The sequence below is a fragment of the Lytechinus pictus genome, chromosome 2, assembly GCF_037042905.1.
Source record: "Lytechinus pictus isolate F3 Inbred chromosome 2, Lp3.0, whole genome shotgun sequence".
Lineage (NCBI taxonomy): Eukaryota > Metazoa > Echinodermata > Echinoidea > Temnopleuroida > Toxopneustidae > Lytechinus > Lytechinus pictus.
In genome coordinates, this window is record NC_087246.1 from 67,330,320 (window position 1) to 67,344,329 (window position 14,010).

At 39.1% G+C, this 14,010-nt stretch overlaps 1 protein-coding gene across 2 annotated transcripts in view; it reads right to left on the reverse strand.

Moving 5' to 3' along the window:
- Positions 1–13,431, reverse strand: part of LOC129255122 (transport and Golgi organization protein 6 homolog) — a 35,691-nt gene extending 22,260 nt beyond the window's left edge. The window contains exons 1-5 of one of the 2 annotated variants that reach the window (XM_064095473.1): positions 13,175–13,431; positions 7,330–7,557; positions 2,437–3,129; positions 1,029–1,277; positions 225–334 (exon numbers count right to left, since the gene is read on the reverse strand). In XM_064095473.1, the coding sequence (XP_063951543.1) occupies positions 225–334; positions 1,029–1,277; positions 2,437–3,129; positions 7,330–7,420 (1,143 nt within the window). In that variant the 5' untranslated portion in view covers positions 7,421–7,557; positions 13,175–13,431. Of the gene's footprint in view, positions 1–224; positions 335–1,028; positions 1,278–2,436; positions 3,130–7,329; positions 7,558–13,174 lie in introns of those variants that run through there. The other variant, XR_010292707.1, reaches the window with a different exon arrangement.
- Positions 13,432–14,010: the final 579 nt, after the last annotated feature.

Below are 14,010 nucleotides of genomic sequence, written 5' to 3' on the forward strand. Positions count from 1 at the left end.
TGCAAAGTTGGTCTTTCAAAAATGCACATGACTCCAATGAAAAATGTGTGAAAGGAAAGGGTAACTGGTGAGAGTCACTTGCCCTTGCAAATTTATCACAAAAAATGTTGAGGGGATGATTAAGCTTCTCCCCAGGCTAGATATTGTCTCCCAAGGTTAGATATCTTTGAGAAACAGCAATCAAAATCCTGATTTGACAGAACTTTTCCAATTATGATACATACCTGATGGCAGATGCTTTTAAAGTAAGCCTTCTTTGAAACAGCTGTGGAAGGGGGCGTGGCTAACAGGTTTGCTAAGGCATCACATCGAGCCCAAGAGCCAGATGAGGTATCTGTACATAATACCATAGAATTTTCAGAGTTCAGGACGGCGGTATGATTTACAACAACATTTATTTCATATTAGATGATACTGTCATGGTGGGTTCATTTTATTAATTCATGAGCATGGTAAATGACAATGTTCTTATTACAAAATAAATATCTATAGATATTTATCAAATTCAAAAGAATGTAACTGCAGCAAACATTTTTTTTTCATATAACCGAAGTCAATTATCATCATATCATAATGGATCTAGATCTGGTAAATTCTCATACTCTAAACTGTGTGAAATCATGACATCGAAGCTAAACAAATGAACATAATTAAGATCACCAACACAGAAAATCCCATATGGGGCAGCTTACTATTATTGTTTGGTAAAACACCCAACATCTGGCTGGAATACCATGCTTGTTTTGTCAATTTCTCAGAAATTACACATTTTCTGCCAGAATCATTTATATTTTATTTATACACATGAATACTTTGGTGGTCATTTTTTAAAGATTTTGTTCAACTCATTTGAGATTGTTACCATAACTGGCTTTCATGTTTAAATTTGATTTACAACAATTATATCCCCTACTTAAAAATATTTTCTTACTGTCTCATTGGCTCTATAGTGATTTTTATGAGGAATGAAAGGGAATGTATTTTATAGGTTATGATATCAGACTTACTGGTAAAGCTACAGAACCTACCTCCATCATCAACAAGGCCCTGCAGAAAATGGGCTACTCCTTTTTCTGTCATGATCCTCTCAGCCAGCAGGTGCCCACACATCTTCCTAAACCACAGGGGAGGTTTGGGGAGAGTGCTTTGACCTTTGACCCCTGATCCCATACCACCCTGGAGGATGAGAAGCTCCTTGATGACTGAAGGCTGATAGCAGTGACGGGTCAGGTGCTCTAGCTGGGCTTTGGCAAAGGTGATATCGGAGGGAGGAAGGGCTGTAGAATCAAGAAAGCGTTTGTACTATTAACATAAATAAATGTGATCAATTACACTCAACAATTCCAATCACGGCAAAACCTCATTATTTAGAATTTTAGCACATCATCGGTGATCAGAAATGAAAATTGTCCCTCTTTATATTTCATATTTACTCTTATGGCACTTTCTCTACTAATTGATGATGTGTGGAGTAAGGTAATTCAAACAATGTAAGTTTGTAAAGAATCTCACCAGTCAACTATTAAGGGACATTAAGGCAGGCCAACAAAAATCCCTTATACATCAGACAAGCCATGGCAATTTCTCAGAATCCAGGTGTGATTCCAGAAGATAGAATTAAGAAGTAAAACATGTCTAATATACTGCTTCAACAAAAGCCCCTTCAATTCATTAAAATGTTTTTTTTTAATGTTAAATCAAAAAGATACATGAGAATGGGAACCTGAAGACAATACTGACCATCAGCTGTCTTTCCCTTCAGAGACAGATTTTCAGTAAGTTGGATTTTTAAGTGAATTTATCAGTGACATTAAATGGGCTTACTTTGTCCTGAAAACAATCAATATTTTCCTTGATTAAAGAAGTGACAGTGAGGGATGGGCTATTGTATTTACAACTGGCTTATACGTCTCGTGTCTAGACGTATAAAGCATTGATGGCCTGCCTAAATAAATCATTATTGTTAACACCATCAAATGATTTGCAGAGATGGTGAAAGTGTGTACATGTATACTGTTACTAGCAAACAGGGGTCTCTCTAATACAAGAAAAGCCAGCAGGACAACACTACTCCTCGGACATTTAACTGGTATGCGAAAATTATTGTTAGCTAGATTTTTTAGGCTCGCCATGTCATCCAGGGTCAACAGAAAAAAGTGATCAATCTAGCTAGTCTAGAAAGTAGCGATTCGTACATTCATTGCAGAGATTGCCTTTAGAGCTGTGGTCATGTTTCCTTATTTTTTCAGAAAAACAATTTGTAATTATTTTTTAAAATTCAAAATATTGGATTTGGGATAAAGAATGAGTGGGAATATTTCTTAAAATCAAGAATGAGTGAGGCAAAAAATAGTGTCTAATCCAAAATAACTGGATGTCTGCACTAGAGAGACCTCTGCTCCCAAAAAGCACTGACCACCATTCAAGGTGATTTACCTGGTTCTCTCTCAGCTGGACTTACAAGACTGCCATCAGGTTTCTTGATCTTAATAGTCTTCTGAATCTCCATGGTGCAAACCACCTGAATCAATGAAGCCAAAACATCATTCAAGTTCTTAGAGAGGATGAACCCACCTAGGACAGGTTGCTTGATGCAATCGCTGAAGATCTTGAGGATCACCATCAACCTTCGCTGCCTCTCTTTGAAAGGAAGAGGTTTGTCCGTTGGCATGAAGGAAGCAGCCAACCGGGATCTGACGTTGAGAGGGAGCCCGACTCCTTTCAACAGTGCCGGGCAGATCCCAAGCGAAATGATGAACTGAGTGAGAGAAGATAGAGCAGCCTGTTGGTTGAAACTAAGGGTGTCTGGTGATGCAGTGGGAGCCATGTTCGGTGTAAGGGGTATTGTAGGAGCTCCCTCGATCTTTCTCTGCTCCTCCTCGTATGTTTGCAAGGCATCCTGGTAGCAGCATCTCAGGCTCTCAAGCATAGCCAGGCAATGTTCCACATAGACCCATTTCTTATCAGTAACCTGCTGGAGTTTAGACCTCAAGGAAGCCTGATTATCTCTAAAGATAGCCGTAGGATTCTTGAGATCTGAGTTTCCGTCCAGAGCATTGTGGAGGGCCTCCATGGACTTGGTGAGAGAGCCTTCAAGAAGATCATTTCTGGAGCTATCCTCTTGTGTTTCTTTGACAGAAAAGAATAAAAAAAGAAGTGAAATTAGTATACTGAACTTCTTGGCCTTCATAATTTTTTTCCATAAGAATTTTGCGCGAGGGTCTGAGCTCGCACCCTTGAGCTTATTATTTGGAAAAGTTCTCTTCTTCTACCCCCGTCTCGATCGGCCATTTTTGTTATGAATCATAACAAAATGGCCGATCGAGACTGGGGTAGGAGAGAACTTTTTGTTTTTTTGAAGTTCCAGTCTGTGCCTCGATGTCAGGAAACTGCCACTCGTTAGACCTTCATCCATATAATCGTGGTAAGACAAGTGCATAATTTCTGTTTTCACAATTCATTTGGAGAAATATTTAGACCATAAATCACGCTAGTCCCGTGAGTATGGTCAAATACACGGTAAGCCCTTGGGCTCCCGCCCGCGGGCGGGAGTTCCCTGGGTTAGGGGACCAGTAGATTTTAGGTTCGGACCAGTAAAAAATGGAAGAACTGGGTATCTATTGTTATACCGAGGTTTTTACCCGACTGCTAAGAAAGCACGAATGCCTGTGAGCAAGCAATTGGTCCAACATGATTTGAATAGGTTGGACCAGTAGAAAAAATGATTAGTGTGGAGCCCTGGGTATAGTATACTCACCTTGCAATACCACTCCTAGTACCAATGAGGTCCAAACATTAGCATGTATGGACCTCATATGCGACAATGCGTTAAAAACAGGTTAGAAGTAGAACCGTTACTGTTTCCTGCACCCAAGTATGATATTACTCCCTAAATACGAGTTTTTTCCTCGTTTGTTTATCATTTATTAAAAGATTGCCCATTAAATATCATCCTATTCCTACTTAAAATTTAATAGAATAAAGGGAAACTTACATTTGAGTCCTTTTTCGATCTTTTCTTGGCAGTCAGTCCGGTCACCGTCGAGTGCGATCAAAGCGGTATGAAGCTGATTTTCAGATCACGTGATACGTGTAGTCGTCACCTGATCTATCGACTATCCTTTTTTTCAGACCGCAACAATTATAAATTTTATTATAAAATATATATAGAATAAATTATTGCATGATATTATATATATCTCTACAATTAAAAATATTTTGTGATATAAATTTAATATTTGACGTAAAAATCGCTATTTAACAAAATATTTATTAAAAAATAAAAAATCAAACAAAATAAAAACGCCTTGGACACAGTGCAAAAAACCTAACGATTTGGCCGCGTTGTTAACAACTATCGTAAAGCACTCACACGTATTGCGAGGTTAGTATTAGTATACTAACCTCGCACCACGAACCGCGTTTGGCAGTGGATTTCTAACAAGTGGGTCGCGCGTGCTGGGATCTCACTTCTTGGGTCCACAACACACGACTTCTATGGCTTGAATTTTCTGTGCGCGGCGGCATGTAATGAACCCTTGGGTGATCGTAAAGGGCACTCTATTTATAAATAAAAAAGAATGTACAGCTGTCTACCGCGACGTGGTTTGTCGCAAGATTTGGGACAAATCCGTGGGAATTCTGCAGAAAATACATCAAAAGAACTGGTGAGTACCGATTAAACATTATCAAAGTAGTAAATAGGTTATACATAACTTGTCAGTAGAGGCGCACGGCCAATATGGGAGACTCTCTCCAATAGGGGAGACAATCTCCCACATTGGAGACTTGCTTTGCAAAAGGACAAAAGAAACAACACCAACAAAAGCATGATTTTTTCCACCCAAAATTTTGTCTCACTGAGGTCAGAAGCCCATTTGTTTTGTGTGTGATTGACAACAAAAATCCTTATCAAAACAAAAGTAGACGGTGAATTTTTAAAGTAGACGGTGAAAAGGGGTAATTTTTCATGAGGAATCTGCTTATCACATTTTTATTTGCCGCCAAGGTAATCCTTTTGCAGCAAATGTAAACAAAGGAAATTGGTCTCATAAGGGCCGTCTGCACCATCCCGAGTTTTCAAATTAGCGCGCTATTTCTGATCCGGCAAATTATCCCGATCTGAAAAATCTCGAGATAGTTGGCGGTGCAGACGCAATTATCGCGCTAGTTCGTAGGATTAATCTCGAGATTGCAATCCCAAGTCAACTCGGGTTTATTTGCAAAATAGCGCGCTATTTTACGAATTATCCCGCTAATTCGTCGGTGCAGACGCACTCGAGATTGGACTCGGGGTAATTTATTCATGACGTCAGTCCATAATGCAATTCGCGTTCCACTTCCGCCTTGGTCAAAACATAAACACGTGCGGAAGTCAACTTTATACATGCGAATAGCGTTCATAAGCAACGATGGTGTCCCACCAGTGAATGGATTTTGGGAGAGACCAGACCGAAGGGGGAGGCGCTCATCGACGATGGTCATATTCAATAACAACACTGACAGCAGTGTTGTCTTCCTTCGCAAAATGTGAGCAAATAGCATTTCTTTCCTCCTTCTCTCCCCCTCTCTCTCTCTGTCGTTGCCTCCTACTCCGCCATCATATTTAACGAAGAATACATCACTTCTTCACTCGCTGAGCTGAGAGGATTGTTGCATAACACCGGTTGAATTCGGCGAAAGTGCTAGTGAAAGGAGTACATTGCTTGCATATCGCGGGAAGTTATTCAAAAGCGCGGGCCGTTGAAACTCCAAGATCCGAAAGTGCGCATGCTCGTAATATCGGGCTTGTTGCCTCGCTCGAGCAGGAATCGCTCTTCGTGGGATGGTGCAGACGGGGTTTCTTGAATCTCGAGATTAATCGCGAAGAGGGCTGATCGGGCTAAAATCTCGAGATTGAGCAAACTCGGGATGGTGCAGCACCGCCTCAAAACTGGAGTTGAGGCGGTGCTGCACCATCCCGAGTTTGCTCAATCTCGAGATTTTAGCCCGATCGGCCCACTTCGCGATTAATCTCGAGATTCAAGAAACCCCGTCTGCACCATCGCAAGACAGCGATTCCTGCTCGAGCGAGGCAACAAACCCGATATTCCAAGCATGCGCACTTTCGGATCTTGGGGTTTCAATGGCCCGCGCTTTTGAATAACTTCCCGCGATATGCAAGCAATGTACTCCTTTCACTAGCACTTTCGCCGAATTCGACCGGTGTTATGCAACAATCCTCTCAGCTCAGCGAGTAAAGAAGTGATGTATTCTTCGTTAAATATGATGGCGGAGTAGGAGGCAACGACAGAGAGAGAGAGAGAGGGAGAGAAGGAGGAAAGAAATGCTATTTGCTCACATTTTGCGAAGGAATAAGACGACACTGCTGTCAGTGTTGTTATTGAATATGACCATCGTCAATGAGCGCCTCCCCCTTCGGTCTGGTCTCTCCCAAAATCCATTCACTGGTGGGACACCATCGTTGCTGATTAGGCAATTGATGAACGCTATTTGCGATAAATCTATTCGCATGTATAAAGTCAAGGAGCTGTGTTGGAAGCTCCTTGATAAAGTTGACTTTCGCACGTGTTTATGTTTTGACCAAGGCGGAAGTGGAACGCGAATTGCATTATGGACTGACGTCATGAATAAATTACCCCGAGTCCAATCTCGAGTGCGTCTGCACCTACGAATTAGCGGGATAATTCGTAAAATAGCGCGCTATTTTGCAAATAAACCCGAGTTGAAGTTGGGATTGCAATCTCGAGATTAATCCTACGAACTAGCGTGATAATTGCATCTCCACTGCAAACTATCTCGAGATTTTTCAGATCGGGATAATTTGCCGGATCAGAAATAGCGCGCTAATTTGAAAACTCGGGATGGTGCAGACGGCCCTACTGTCTCTGAAATTGGATACCCAAATTCTTTACAAAAGTCTCTGATATTGGAGATAATCTCCCACATTGGAGACAGTCTCCAATATTGGCCCGTGTGCCTCTACTGCTTGTTGATAGGGCCTATAAAATATGTTTTAAAGTGATATTGATGCTGCCTTAGTTCTAAGCTAGGGCGGCCCAAATGTGCGTGAGTGGAGTCCCAGTTTATTAACACGGGTAAGTATTGGGGTGTCGCCTAGAGTGTGCAATACTGCGAGTGATAGCGAACTGAAGTCTGGTGACCACATTGACGGTAAGCCTACCCATTTTTGAGCACGTGGGACTGAACAGAAAAAGAATAACAACACTAACGTCACGAGTAACGTTCTTACAAATGAAGTAATTTTATTCAATGCCCCTAAATCTTAGTAAATAATGAGGAATGACATAAATCTAACTATAAAGATACCTGGAGGTTCACTGGAAGGTGAAGTTAGAATACTAATCCCTTTGAACAATTCTCGCAGGAGGCGCAGATAAAAATCCATGGGGGCTGCCATATTGGTTGAGTCTAACGGTTGGTTGGTGTTGGAGTTAAGTTGGCGCTCTTCAATCTGGTAGATTATCTGCGCCAGGTCGTTTCCGAGTTAGTTGCTTAATTCCCGCATCAATGTCCTCGGCGTTAGACTAGTCTGACCTGTCATATAGCGAGGTGCAATATAATTATGATTAGTTACCACCACCATTAATTGTGCGTTTTTGTACTTCATAGTATGCAAACTTATATAAGAAGCTAGGTCGAAGCTCAATTTTAGTAGTCTAAGAATTATCACTAATCATCAGAACAAAAGGATGAGAGAGAGAGAAAGAGATGGAGAGAGATCAGTGGAATATTTTTATTCGAATCTCTTTGTTTTTTTCACGTAATTCAGGATGACTTTATAATCTGCATTTCTTCCCAATAATGTTGCCAGATCTGATATTGGCTTGTTTAATTTCAGGCTTCTTTGCATAATTCTTCTTTCACTTTCATATTTCTTACATTGTAGTAAAAAATGTTCTATTGTCTCAGGAACCTGACAATGGGAACATAGACCATTTTCATGTTGATTAAATTTATACAGATAATAATTCAATTTACATTTTCCGAGTCTTAAACGGTGTATCATAGTCTCTTCAAACCGAATGAGACCTTGATAACTAATTGTATCTGCCACGTTGGGTTGGATGCTAAATAAATGTCTTCCTTTAGATGAGGATACCCATTGAGCCTGCCAGATTTCTTTATAAATCAAAGACATGTGGGTTTTCCATTCCTCTTTGATATATGGAATGTTTAATTCAACTTGTTCTTTTGATGTTCCTTTTTTTGCTAAAAGGTCTGCCACATCGTTCCCGTGAATACCACAATGGGATGGTATCCATTCAAAATTGACATAAATATCTGATAATTGTAAAACTTTGATTTTATACAAGATATCAACAATAAGATTGTTTTGTATACGATTGCTTTCAAGTGCTTGAAGAGCAGACAACGAATCTGTAAAAATTACCACGGACATACCTCTGTTATCTCCTAGCCAATCAAGTGCCATTACTATTGCTGTTAATTCGGCTCTCATTATACTTACAGAATTTAATCTATAGAATCTTTTAATATCCAGTTCTGGTATATAAAAAGCAGAGCCGGTTCTCTTGTCTTCTTGTTTTGATCCATCAGTGTAGATATTTAAGTAACCTTTCCATCTTGTATGTATCCTTTCTGAGACACAGTTTTTCATATCTTGTACTAAGTTACGTTGTTTATTGATAATCTTATGGATATAGTAAGATATACTAGGTATTTCATATGACCAAAAAGGTTCTCGTAATATTCTTTGGCTTAGTTGTTCAATTTGGATCTCTTCATTTGGCTTACATGCTCTGACTACAAAGGGTCCACGACCTGATTTCCAAGTAAATTTATCAGTATACCAGGAAGGTTCAATAATTTCTAAAGTAGGATGATGACTATCTCTGTTTGTTAAAAGATAAAACATGTATTTGTCAACAGACAGTTCTCTTCTTAGTTGTAAAGGTCTTTCACCACATTCTACCTGTAGTGCTTCAAGGGCAGGGTTATATACTGCACCAGTTATTATTTTCAGTGACTGATATTGGATTGAATCTAATTCTTGTTTTAGCGAAAGGCTAGCCGAGTCGTATAACTCACATCCGTAGTCTAATATGGATCTAATAAGACCTTTGTATATTATATAAAGAATCGTTTTATTATTTCCCCAACTTGTTCCTGCTATACACCGTAACAAATTGATTCTTTTTGAACATCTGAGTTTTATATAATCGATGTGCTTTTTCCAGGTGAGTTTCACATCAAACCAAATACCCAGAAACTTATATTCTTTGTATTGTGGTATAGAGTTATCTTTAACCTTAATATTTACCTCTATATGCTGCCTATTGGTAAAAATCATAACAGCAGACTTTTGAGGAGAAATAATCATACTCCAGGTTGAGCACCACTGTTCAATTTTTTTTATAGCTTTCTGCATTTTCTTTTGTAAAAAGTCAAGATTTCTGCCTGAGCACCATACGGCAATATCATCGGCATACATAGAGATTTTAACAGATTTTTCTATCAGTTTTAGATCATTCAACATTAAATTGAACAAAATTGGACTAATAACACTACCTTGGGGCGTTCCATTTTCCAGAACAAATTGTGAAGATAACTGGCCATTAATTTTTACCTTGCAATATCGATCTTGTAAAAATGAATTAATCCACTGTAACATTTTTCCTTTTATACCAGCTTGATGACATTTAAATACTATTCCCTTCCTCCATAAAAGGTCGTATGCCTTTTCAAGGTCATGAAAATAACTAGGACATACTCCTTGTTAGCTAATCCTTTCTGTATGTCCGTTTCTAATCTAAGGAGCTGATCTAAAGAACTTCTATTTTTTCTAAATCCTGCCTGTGTTGGTGTCAGGATACTGCATCGCTCCATGAACCATACAAGTCTATTTTTAACCATTCTTTCCATCAGTTTGGAGAAAGTTGATGTCAAGGAAATAGGTCGATATGAAGAAGGGTTTGTTGGGTCTTTACCTGGTTTAAGTACAGGGATCTGGGTAGAATAATGCCAATCTGAGGGTAGAATTGAGGAATTCCAAATATTGTTTACTAAAACTAATATGAACTGAAGAGCTATTTTCGGTAGGTGTTGTATCATAATTGATTTGATTCCATCTGTTCCTGCTGCAGAATTTTTCATTTCTTTAACAGCGCTTGTTAATTCATCATATGTAAATTCATCATCAAGAGGTGATTCAGAGGAGCAGCTTTCTTTGATCGTATTTTGTATTAAATTTTCAAATGAATTTCTTCTAATAATCTCGTCATTGTCTAATCGATTGTCTATCGTTTTAAAAGCCTTAGCAACCAATTCTGCCTTTTCTTGAGCATTAGCTACTGGTGTATTGTTTTCTGTTAATAAATTGGGAAATATATGTTTTGAGACAGAACCATTTTGTAGTCCTTTTACCATTTCCCATACTTTTCCTAAGTTGGATGTTCTCTTCAAAGACTGACAGTAATTTAACCAGTATTCCTTTTGTGTTCGTCTCTTTATTTTTTGGGCATATGCTTTCTTTTTCCTATACATTTCCAAGTCCTCCTTTCTAAAATGTCTATTTAATCGATTTCTATATTTATTTATTTCTTTAATTGCTTCTTGGTATTCTAGTGTCCACCAAGGAACTGGGTTTTTGGCTTTTCGATTTCGGCCTGCTTTGCGAAGGGTTTCTTCTGCCACTTCGTTACCCAGGTAACAATACAGCGTTGGACCAACGTTGGATCAACGTTGGGAATTTTTTTCCCAACGTTGCCTCAACGTTGGCAGGCAAACGTTGCATCATCGATAGAAGTGCACGCGCATACATCGTCAGACCAACAAAATTTCCAACGTCAGTTCAACGTTGTCCAGCAACAATGTTCCAACGTTGTCTGGCAACGTTGATCCAATGTTGGCTAAATAGTCAAATACAACATTGCTACAACGTTGGTAAGCAACGTTGCATCATCGATAGAAGTGCACGTCCATACATCGTCAGACCAACAACATTTCCAACGTCAGTTCAACGTTGTCCACCATCAATGCTCCAACGTTGGTATAATGTCGGCTGAGTCATCAATAACAGCGTTGCTGCAACGTTGATGGGCAACGTTGAATCAGCGATGGACGTGCACGTGCATACATCGTCAGTCCAACTATGTTTACAACGTTGGTTCAACGCTGTCCAGCAACAATGCTCCAACGTTGTCTGGCAACATTGCTCCAACATTGTTACAACGTTGTCACAACGTTGCTCCAACATTGCTCCAACGTTATTCCAACGTATGGCAGTAATTAACAAAACATTAATTGGTTTCAAGGTGAAGTCCACCATTACAACTCTACACTCTAATCTTTAACATCATGTCTTATCCTATCCTAAAATCCTACATCCTAATCCTAATCCTATTCCTATCATCCTACACCTATCCACTGAATCCTGTCATTGACTCCTATATATAGAGCAACTTTGCTATACTTGGCAGAATACAGTTAATATCATTTTCCACACTTAACCTTGAAAATTTCACTTAGAATAATATGTTTTGATTATAAATGATATGGTAATGGAGCCACATACTTTTCTAAAACTTTTCATGGTGGAAATATTGAATAAACATAAATACTTTAATTATTATAGCAATATTACCTAAAATTTTTGTCATTTACTGATGTAATGAATATTCATGAGTGCATAATCATTATGTCCAGATGAGGCAGGTATGGCAGCGTTGGTCCAATGTTGGTCCAACGTTGGGTGACGTTGATCCAACGTTGGTCTAATGTTGGTCCAATGTTGGCGTAAACGTTGATTCAATGTTTGTCTAATATCGGTTAAATGTTATTGTAACGTTGATTCTTTGTTGGTCTAATTTTAAACAAATCCAACGATGCGCCATCTCCATCAAACAGTTTTCAACACTGTGCCATCATCATCTGTAACCTGTTCATGATTCTGTCAAAAAACATTACAACTATTATTACAGCTATTCATTTCTTTTCATTCTTTCTTTTACAAGTCTCTTCACATAATTAAGAGGAATCAAGAGAATTACGTGTGATATTTATTGAGGCCTTTGTAGCATTCAAACTTTTTTGACATCCTCTTTTTCTCAAACAAGACTAATACCAAAAAAACATATGCCTATGTAATAAGAATTAAGATGTATTACATTTTCTTGCGAGTTGCAATCTATGCTTCTGTCTACAACTGTTTAATGACCTGGTATGCAATGCCAATTGCAACGTCAGTAATCATCACAAAAACTCACATGTGTAATTGCAGTCTCTCAGGAGGTCGCGTAACTTGGCCTCACTCAGAGTAACGTAGCTACTGCCTACTGTAACTAAAGAGCGCCTCTTTTTGATTAAGATAGAAGTCAAGTGATATCTCAATATGCATGGCCATGGCCTAGTCTCGCTCATGCCATAACTCTTAAATGATATTTCAGCGTCAAGTGTAAGCATGCCTCACGTAGCAACTACAGGTTTGACTGCAGTTGGAAAACACTCGGTCCAGGCAGGACCGACCAGGTCAATTCAAGGCAGCGTACAATAACTAAGGCAGGAATGCCAGGTAGCAAGTCATTGGGTTATTTCAAGTACGGTGTACGGTGTTGAGAGCGCGAAGGGCTGCTGAACTGAGCTCCAACACCAAGCGTAATATTATTTTTCATTGAAATGTATTAAAACTCTAATGATTTGCTCTCATCTTAAATGTAAAAGATAATTTTATGGAGATGGTTTGTCGTGTTCGCCCCCTGTTCGTGAGCTACAGTTTATCAACACCAACACTGAACTTTAAATCACGATTCTCCCAATCGATCCCTGGGGGTCGGTGTCGCTGAATGGGGAAATTGCACGTAGATCATCAACACCATGCAGCCGCAGTGCAGTGTTGGGTTCAGCAGATGACAATCAACACCAGCCTTCAACACAAACTGCCGGAAATACACAATATTTTCCGAGGTCAATCTCAACACCAGCCTGATTCAAGTACGGTGTTGTCACAACACCAACACCAGATTTCAACACTGTACTTGAAATTATTGAAATCACCCAATGACTGTTGTCTTGCCCTTGGTATCGCATACTCGTTTCCACTCACACGTATTGCGAGGTTAGTATTCGTCACTCACACAAGTACGAGGTAATATGTTATAATATATATACTGAGCAGTGACTGTTAAGTACTTACACGAAAATCCTAGCGTCGGACAGTACGCGCACAGAAGCTGACTCCGGGATCTTTCGGAGGGGATCAACGGTTGCAGTTACCGATTATCTGCAAGTGCAAAGAAAATTCCACTGTAGATTGTAGGTCCTAAATATGCAGCTTATAAGTACTGTTCCAGATCACTAGATATTCAGGAATTTAATTGTCTATATCCAACCAGATTCTGCCAGATTCTTCAAGTTCAAAATTGAAGGAAGCAGACTACATAGAAGGAGTCCGACGTCGCGACTAATTCTGCGCTGCGCATCAGAATAGTATGGTATTTTTAAATAGGCACATTTTGATGCTTGTATTTCCTTCTTCAATTTCTTCTAGTTTCGTGACAGTAGGCCTATATATATCTCGTACTTACTGTAAGAGGCCTAGCCAGCTGCAAAGGACGAGGGCGTTTCTGGAAATTCTGGTCTTGAACTACATTTATTTTCTTGTTTTTCTCCTTTATTTTCTATATTAAAGGACAAGTCCACCCCAACAAAAAATTGATTTGAATAAGCAGAGAAAAATCAAACTAGCATAACACTGGAAATGTCACCAAAATCGGATGTGAAATAAGAAAGTTATGGCATTTTAAAGTTTCGCTTATTTTTCACAAAACAGTGATATGCACAACTCAGTGACATGTAAATGAGTCAGTCGATGATGTCTATCAACACTCACTATTTCTTTTGTTTTTTATTGTTTGAATTATAAAATATTTAATTTTTTACAGACTTGCATATAGGGACCGACTTGACTGAACCATAAAGTATTAAACAATGCTAATTCCACATGTTCAGGGAGGAATTAATCACTGTTTC